The sequence below is a fragment of the Tursiops truncatus genome, chromosome 7 (genome assembly GCF_011762595.2).
Source record: "Tursiops truncatus isolate mTurTru1 chromosome 7, mTurTru1.mat.Y, whole genome shotgun sequence".
NCBI lineage: Eukaryota > Metazoa > Chordata > Mammalia > Artiodactyla > Delphinidae > Tursiops > Tursiops truncatus.
In genome coordinates this window covers 8286859-8295183 of record NC_047040.1, presented here as the reverse complement: position 1 = coordinate 8295183, position 8325 = coordinate 8286859, and the positions used below count along the sequence as shown (strand labels likewise).

Here is an 8325-nt window from a genome sequence, read left to right as displayed (position 1 = left end):
ACCACCCCCGTCAAGGCTTGAGACGTCAGCAGGAATCTGCTGCTGGGACTCTGCCCGAAGGGCAGGGGCTGGGACAGGTGGAGTGGGCCAGACTGGGTGAGCTCTGGCACTCCTGAGAGGGACAGGCCCAAGCAGCCCCAGGGGAGCCTGTCAGACTGACGGTGCAAGCTGACCAGGGGCTGGCCTGGCTCCCACCCCAGAGTCGAGCACTGAGTATTTAACTGTCATCCATTTCCCAGGCTGAGTCTGACTGAGGCACAGATCAAATGAATCCATGATGACAAATTGTTCCTCTCAATGGACCAGATTCCACTGGCAAACACTCTGCTGCCTTTGGCGGCGGTCTTCCCATTGTCACCTTTGAACCCTCCTGGGTTCTGGGGCCTATGGATTGGCTCGCCACGTCGCAGGAGGCACTGATCAAGCTTCACATGCATCATCTCTGTAATTCCGTGCTGCCAGGAAACAGGTCTCAGGGCGATAAGCCACCTGCCCCCGGTGACATGCAGGAAGTGCAGACCCACAGACCCGACACTGCCGCTCCAGTCCCTAACCCTGGGCTCAAATTCCCTTCCCAGAGATCACTGTGTCCACCCCTCATTAGACTCCTAAAAAGACCCCGCAGCTTCCAGGTGAGAGGTCAGTGCTGAGGCAGGGCGGGCTCTCCTCAGCCAGGCCAGCACTAGCCCTCCCTCAAGGCCATGCTTGCAGGGCAAAGCAAGAGAACACAGAAGCCTGGGCAGTGAACTACCTGGTGCCCTGCAGGATGGGTGGTCAGTGGGACTGTGGGTGGCCCTCAAGAGCAGGCTGACAGGCCAAGGGGGGCTTTGGGCTGCAGACCAGACCTTCTTCCTGCTCTGGTACTTGGGAGGGGCTGTTACTAAGGCGCTGGTCCCAGGGTTCTCCTCTGGAATTCTGCCTGAAAGGCCCTCCACAGTCCCTCCCTGAGGCTTGCAACATCCAGGAAAAATGCTATTGAGTGCTGGCTTTCTCCCACCCCTCCAATGGGCCCTCGAGCCTTAAAGAAAGGGCTCCTCACCGGAGTCTCAGGGGCCTGGGGTCCAGCTGGGGTCCTTAGGCTTCCTACTACCTGCCTCTGACTGTACCTGAAGGCCTCCTGGCCTCCCTGGGTGCCCCTTGGCAGGAAGTTGCTCCCTGTCACTGCTTTCCCTGAGTGAAGGGCAAAAGGGCCTGCCTCCGGAGCCAGGCAGGCTTCCTGGGTTTGCCTACTATGAGACCTGACCCACTGGAGGCAGCACCTCCATTTCCTCCTTTGTAAAGTGGTAATAATAGCAGCCTGTAGGACTCAGTCGTTTCACGCAGGGGCCTAGACCGTGCTTTGCATAGTGCACTGCTGATGAATGTTAGCTGTTATTTACTGGACTGTGAAATGCTTCTGTTTCACTACTGTGGGCCTTTTTTTTTTTTTTTTTTGCGGTACGCAGGCCTCTCACTGCTGTGGCCTCTCCCGTTGCAGAGCACAGGCTCCAGACATGCAGGCTCAGCGGCCATGGCTCACGGGCCCAGCCGCTCCGCGGCATGTGGGATCCTCCTGGACCGGGGCACGAACCTGTGTCCCCTGCATCGGCAGGTGGACTCTCAACCACTGCGCCACCAGGGAAGCCCTACTGTGGGCCTTTCTGAGGCCCTACTGTAAGCTCAGTGATGGGACCTCACCATGGAACAAGGCTAGGACAGACATTACCTGTTAGAGGATTCTGGAAGTCACCTGGATGGAACGCCCACCACCCCAGACCCACCCGGGCCAAGAACGCCCCTGTGAGTTCTCTGTCTTTGTGCAGCCCACTCCCCAGGAGTCCCTGGGTGTGTCGTACACAAACAGATTAATAAAGGCTTAGGGACAAAAAAGGTTTCGAGTGAAATACTTGTTGATGGATGAAAAGGAAGTTTGGGCCGGCAGAGAGGCCTTTCCTTGGTGGTGAGGAGGGGCTTCCAGAGGCAAGAAGGACCCCAGAGATGGAGAGGGTTATTGTCCGGGGACACAGAGAAGGTTTCAGGGCTGAGCTGCGGCCTGGGCCGGGGTCCCCACTCAGGCAGCCCGGCCTCCCCCTGACCTCTGCGCGGGCTTCTGCTCTCCCAGCCCCAGTCCCTCTCCTCGGTAGACCCAGCCTTAGGTAGCTAGGTGCGGGGGTGGGGGGCGGGGGGTGTTAGGGGAGAGGGCAGAGGGAAACAGAGGGGGGAAAGGAAGCCCTGTCTGCCTCTGCCTCCCCCACCCAGAAAAAGTCCGGACGGGGCCGGAGGGAAATGGCTGGGCCCCGCGCGCCTGGGGAGGTTGGAGGTGGGTGGGGTCCCGGTCCGCAAGAGTCCAGAGGGGCCGGCGACCCCAGGGAAGCCCCGCGGGGGAAACCGCGTCCCTGGGGGCGTGAGTGACCCTCGTGGGCTCCGAAGTCCTGACTCAGCCACTCACGCTCAGGCCGAGTGATCCTGGGCGGCTCCGGGCGCTCCCGGGGCTCGGGCGCCACCCGCGGGAAATGGGTAATTGCCGCCCTGCGCGGGGCTGAGGGCTCGGCGCGCGGCCGCGGGGATGGAGGGCCGGGGGCGCCGAAGGGGTTAAGGTACCTGGGCCAACGCCTACCCTCCCGGCCCCTCCTCCGGCCGCGGGGAAGAGGAAAGCCTCGGCGGGGGCGCGTCCCGGCCTCCGCCCATGCCCGCCCCCGCCCGCCCCCGTCCCGGTGCCCATCCCGGTCCAGGTCCCCGCCCGCCGTCCCCGAGCCGCGGTGCCCAGAGCTGCGATCCGCGCGCCCGGCTCCGCCGCCGCCCTGGACCGGGCCGCCATGTCTCTGTGGTGAGTGGGGCCGTCGGGCCGGGGGACCCGGGCTGGGGGCGCGGGGAGGCATGCCCCGCTGGGTGTCCCGGGCTGGCCTCACTTTCCCGGGCACAGATGGGCTGGCACAGCGGTGGCCGGAGATGCCCGGCTGTGCGCGACGCCTGCACCGGCCGGTCGGCGACCGGGGACCGCGGGGCCCGTGCGCTCAGCCCTCCCCGGCGGCGCCTCTGCTCCCTTACGCCCGGGCACCGAGGCACGCACATCCACTCCCGCACCCGGGGAGTTAGCGACGCAAGGTCTCGCCGGCAGCTGGGTCCCGTCCTCCATTCCGAGGGCCTCCTGCGTCCTGGGCGACCCCCGTCCTCTACCCTCAACCCCCGAGTGGCTCTCCTTCCTCCCGGGGAGCTCGTGCCTCCCGCCTGCCCACCTATCCCCTTCTCCTCTCCTCCCGTTGGGGGTTTTTTTCCCACAAATGAAGTGGGGTGGTGCAAGTGGAACCAGCCTGGAGTGGAGGAGGATGACCCCCTCTGTACTTCCTCCAGTCCGGCCTCCCGACCTGGGGTGTGGACGGCTTTGCCGAAACCCCCAGGGCGGGAAAGCCAGCCCGGAGCACTCCACTCCCACCCGCTGGGAGGATCCGGTCTTGGGTCACATCCCTGTCCCAGCACCTGAGAGGATCCAGTCTTCCTCCAGGAAATCTTGGGACCCCATGGAAAATTGCCATCCATGGGGCTCAGCCTTCACTCGCCCCGGGTGCCTGCCGCCTGATCAGCCGGTCCTGAGGCCACTCCAGGCTGCTCTACCTGGTTCCTGTCTCACCACTTTACAGTCTGTCTCTCCCATATCTCCCCTCTTGGCACTCAGGGCCATCTCCCTGCTGGGCTGGCCCTGTGAGGCTACACTTTTCTGGCCTGCCCCCCCCCGCCACGCCACCGGAGTCCCCAGCTCCTATGTCTCCACAGGAGAGTACATGGCAGGGGGCCTGGCCACCCCCAGAGTGTGAGCTGAGGAGAGAGGGTCCTGGGGTCCAAGGGCTCAGGGTCCAGGGACTCAGGGCCCTGGCTCTGGCTCTGCGAGCACTCCTGGAAAAGAAAAAACTGATTTCTGCTTCCGAAAGGGGTGTGGTGAGGTTAACTTGTTATGAGGGACCCTGGAGAGTGGGGATACAGCTGCGAGCTGGGGGACTTCACCTCTCCTAGTGGGCGTATGGGGGCAGTGGGCATGCTGGGAGATGCTCGCCCCACTTTCAGGCCTCTGTCGACCGGGGGACGGGGGAGGGACAGGCTTCTTCAGGTCCCAAGTTAGAGCCGGCTCCCCAATGTCCCCCACACTTTTTGAGCAGGTGTACTCTCTGATGGTTCATCAGGCTTGCACAAAGCAAAGGGGGTGCCTGGGGGAGAGGTGGGGAGCAGGGCAGAGGTCATCCTCGGGGAATCACAGCATTCCCCCGACTCCATACCCACTGTGTGCCCGGCACTGCAGCTAGCGCTCCAATTGCATGCTATCCTCATTTCGGAAAAGAAGAAATCATGGCTCAGAGAGGTTAAGGGAGACCCACTGGACCTCTCCATTCAGCTTGTAATTAGCAGGACCAAAATCTGAATCCTAGCAGCCTGACTCCACAGTGTTTGTACTTAAGCTCTGTGCTGTGTGGCTCCCCTGGTCCTGGAGGAGGGAGGTCAGCATGAAAGAGGAAGCAGGACCCTCCTCTGACCGCTCAGGGGCCCAGGGACTTGAGTCTGTGTCCAGGGTCCACTTGCCCATCTGGGACTGCACCTCTGTACAAGGGGACTGACTCATCCTTTCTTCTCTCCTCTGTACCATCCTCTCCCCACCTCACTACCCGCCCCCACCCCAAGGAAGAGAACCATCTACAAGAGTGTGTGCCTGTCGCTGGCCCTGCTTGTGGCTGTAACAGTATTCCAGCGCAGTCTGACCCCCAGCCAGTTTCTGCAGGAGCCCCTGCTACCCACCCTCGGGTTACAGAAGGCCCAGAAACCAAGCGGACACCTGGTGAACCCTGACAGCTTCTGGAAGAACCCGAAGGATGCGGTCACCCTCACACCCATGGTTTCACGGGGGCCCCAGGCCTGGGATGTGACCACCACTAACTGCTCAGCCAATGTAAACTTGACCCACCAGCCCTGGTTCCAGGGCCTGGAGCCACACTTCCAGCAGTTTCTGTTCTATCGCCACTGCCGATACTTCCCCATGCTGCTGAACCATCCAGAGAAGTGCAGCGGCGACGTCTATCTCCTGGTGGTTGTCAAGTCCGTCATCACACAGCACGACCGCCGCGAGGCCATCCGCCAGACCTGGGGCCGCGAGCAGGAGTCGGCGGGCCGGGGCCGCGGCGCTGTGCACACCCTCTTCCTGCTGGGTACAGCCTCCAAGCAGGAGGAGAGGGCCCACTACCAGCAGCTGCTGGCCTACGAGGACCGCATCTATGGGGACATCCTGCAGTGGGACTTTCTTGACAGCTTCTTCAACCTGACCCTCAAGGAGATCCACTTCCTCAAGTGGCTTGACATCTACTGCCCCGACGTACGCTTCATCTTCAAGGGCGACGATGACGTCTTCGTCAACCCCACCAACCTGCTGGAATTTCTGGCTGACCGGCGGCCCCAGGAAGACCTGTTTGTGGGTGACGTCCTTCAGCACGCTCGGCCCATCCGCAGGAAGGATAACAAATACTACATCCCCGGGGCCCTGTACAGCCAGGCCAGCTACCCGCCGTACGCAGGCGGAGGGGGCTTCCTTATGGCCGGGGGCCTGGCCCGGCGCCTGCACCACGCTTGCGACACCCTGGAGCTTTACCCCATCGACGACGTCTTCCTGGGCATGTGCCTGGAGGTGCTGGGTGTGCGGCCCACGGCCCACGAGGGCTTCAAGACGTTTGGCATCTCGCGGAACCGCAACAGCCGCATGAACAAGGAGCCCTGCTTCTTCCGCTCCATGCTCGTCGTGCACAAGCTGCTGCCCACCGAGCTGCTTGCCATGTGGGGTCTGGTGCACGGCAACCTCACTTGCTCCCGCAAGCTCCAGGTGCTCTGACACCGGGCGGGCCGCCAGGGTAGGCTAGGGCGTGTGCCCTCGAGCCCCGGAAGGCATGAGGCTGCAAGTGCGAGGCCAGGGCACAGCCTTTGGTCTCCGCGGGGAGGCGGAGGGGTGGGCCTTAGGTGTCCCCAGGTGTGGTGGGGTGCAGGTAGCCAGAGCTGAGGCCCGGGAACGTTTGGAACTGCCCAGACTGGAGACAGTCCTCTGGGGAGCGAGGCCACTGGCCCCTGGCAGCCCTCCTAACCTGGGTCTGTGGCCTGGCTCCCTCTGACCCGGTGGGAGGCCCTGGTGGCCTCTGGAGGAACCCTGTGCTCAGGTACCTGGGCTGGACCTGCCCCTGGATGGGTCTGCGGCTGCCCTCTCACCTTCACGGAGAAGATTCTCCTTCTCCTGTGAAATGCCTCAGTCTCCCCACGGGCCCAGGCAGCCCTTTCAGGAGAAGCTGAGCCCTGTGCAGGCACACAGGCCCTCTCACGCCCCTGGGTCTCCTGGAGACTGAGCCGCAGAAGGCCCTCAGCACACCCCCGCCCCCTGACCTACCTGGGGTTTGCTGCCCAGTCTACTCCCAGTTGGCTTCACTCCTAGCTGCGTCCTGTGATGCTCCCTCCGGCTCCCGTCTGTCTGGAAGCATGACCGGCCACTCTGACTACCTCAGCGATTCTCAGAACCTCTGGATGGGCTGCAGCCCCACCTCACCCCCTGACGCAGGGCCAAAGAGCAGTGCTCCGGCCCCAGCAGTCACGGTGCTGCCCACCCAGCCCAAGCCGAGGGCCCTCCTGCAGCCCCGTGAGGCCTGGCTCCCCAGCCGGAAACCAGCCGGTTCGACCCTGGAAGTGGACATTCCTTTACTAATGTGAAGTTTTATTTATGAAGAATTTGGAGGGAGAAGGGGCCAGGCCTCGGGAGAAGGTGGTGTTCTGCCCTCCACTTCCCTCATTTCAGCAAGACACGACCTGCCTCGGCCACTCTTCCACCTACAGCCACAACCCTGCCCCGGCACCCCCGTGCCCGTCCCAGCCCTGCTCCAGAACCCTGCCCGACCTGCACGCCTACTTCTGCAGGGCCTAAGCAGACCAGCATTCGCCCCTGTGAAGGGACGGCGTGGCCCTCGTGAGCCGCCCCACTCAGGTTCAGGGGTCCTTGGGGGTGGCTGCAGAAGGATGCCACCTCGTATCAGGATCGAGTCACCTGGGAAAAGATTGAGGGGTCGACTCTATTTTCTCAATAAAAGGGGACTGATTTTCTTTCTGGTGTGAAAGTTCCTGTCGCCATCTCCGTCGGAGGGCCTGTCTGGGGCCAAGGTTGCTGGAGATTTCTGAAGACACAGCTCGTTCCTTGTTCTTGGCTGGTGGGTACACAAGGACCCTTTGAAGGACCTTAGAGGGAGCTGAGTGCCAGGATGAAAGCAGAGTCAAGAAAGACGCCCCCTGGGTGGGGAGCGGGGTGCAAGAGAGACCTGCCACCCGCAGAGTGTTCCCAGCGAGTGCCAGGCCAGAGCCACCCCGAGGCCGGCGCTGGAGAGAGTGGGGTTGGGTCGGGGGCGTGCAGGGCCTGGTGGGCTTCCTGACGTTCCTTCAGCCAGCCTGGAGCCTTGGTAAGGTTGACAAGCGGCACTGAAACAGTGCCTGTGTGGAGTCTGGTGTGAGCGGGACCGCACTGTGCAGGGAACCTCGGCCTAAACTGCGTACTTCCAGGCTGGCGAGGGCAGCCACCAGCAGGAGAAGGGGCACTGGGGCTGTAGTGGGCAAGACAGCAGCTCCCTGCCTGCGCCCAGTGGGTCACATGCCCTGAGAGGGTCACTTACTTATTAATGCCCACGCTAGGACTCTCCTCCAGGTGAGTGAGAGGAATGGCTAGATCCTAACGTAATGCACTGTCTTAGAATGTTAAGAATTTCACGACGGCACAGCAGAGAGTTAAACTGGGCACAGGGCCCTTCTGAGGCGGAGCCTTGTGACTGTACAGGTCGCTAGCCCTGTCTGTCCATCCCTCACCCTCTGAAGCCAGGGGCTGCAGAAAGCAGGGAGGGGCTCTGGGGTCTCTGCCTACCCAGGGCTCAGTCCAGCGAAGCCAAGAGCCATGGAGGGACATCCAGGAAACGGAGGTGGAAGGGCCACTGGACCCAAGGCCCAGGTGGGGGTCCAGAGGCAGCCTTTGTGTTCAGCTGCCACCTGAAGGATGCTGGGCAGGTGGAGGGGAGACAGGTGGGTGCATGCCGAAGCAGATAGGAGCCCCTCTGCAGTGCGGGGGGCTGCGGTGGGTGAGGCTGCAGGTGCTGGAACAGGGCTGTGAGAGGGGAAGGCTGCTGGGGTCCTCAGGTCTTCTGGGTTGCAGGAGGGTGTTCAGACTCGATCCTGAGAGAGAGGTACGAGGAGCGGGGCGGGGGCCCCTGGCGGCACACCCCTTCTTCTGGGCTCGCTCTTTCTCCAGCTGAGCCGCACGCACAGGGAGATCTCAGTGGGAGCAGCAAGTTCCCAGCA

The 8325-nt window shown here is 62.7% G+C and overlaps 1 protein-coding gene across 1 annotated transcript; it reads left to right on the top strand.

Moving 5' to 3' along the window:
- The first annotated feature begins 2346 nt into the window (after positions 1-2346).
- Positions 2347-7089, top strand: B3GNT7 (UDP-GlcNAc:betaGal beta-1,3-N-acetylglucosaminyltransferase 7). Its single transcript, XM_033859554.2, has 2 exons — positions 2347-2806; positions 4648-7089. The coding sequence occupies exons 1-2, from the start codon at positions 2796-2798 to the stop codon at positions 5840-5842; spliced, it is 1206 nt and encodes a 401-aa protein (XP_033715445.1). The 5' UTR covers positions 2347-2795; the 3' UTR covers positions 5843-7089.
- Positions 7090-8325: the final 1236 nt, after the last annotated feature.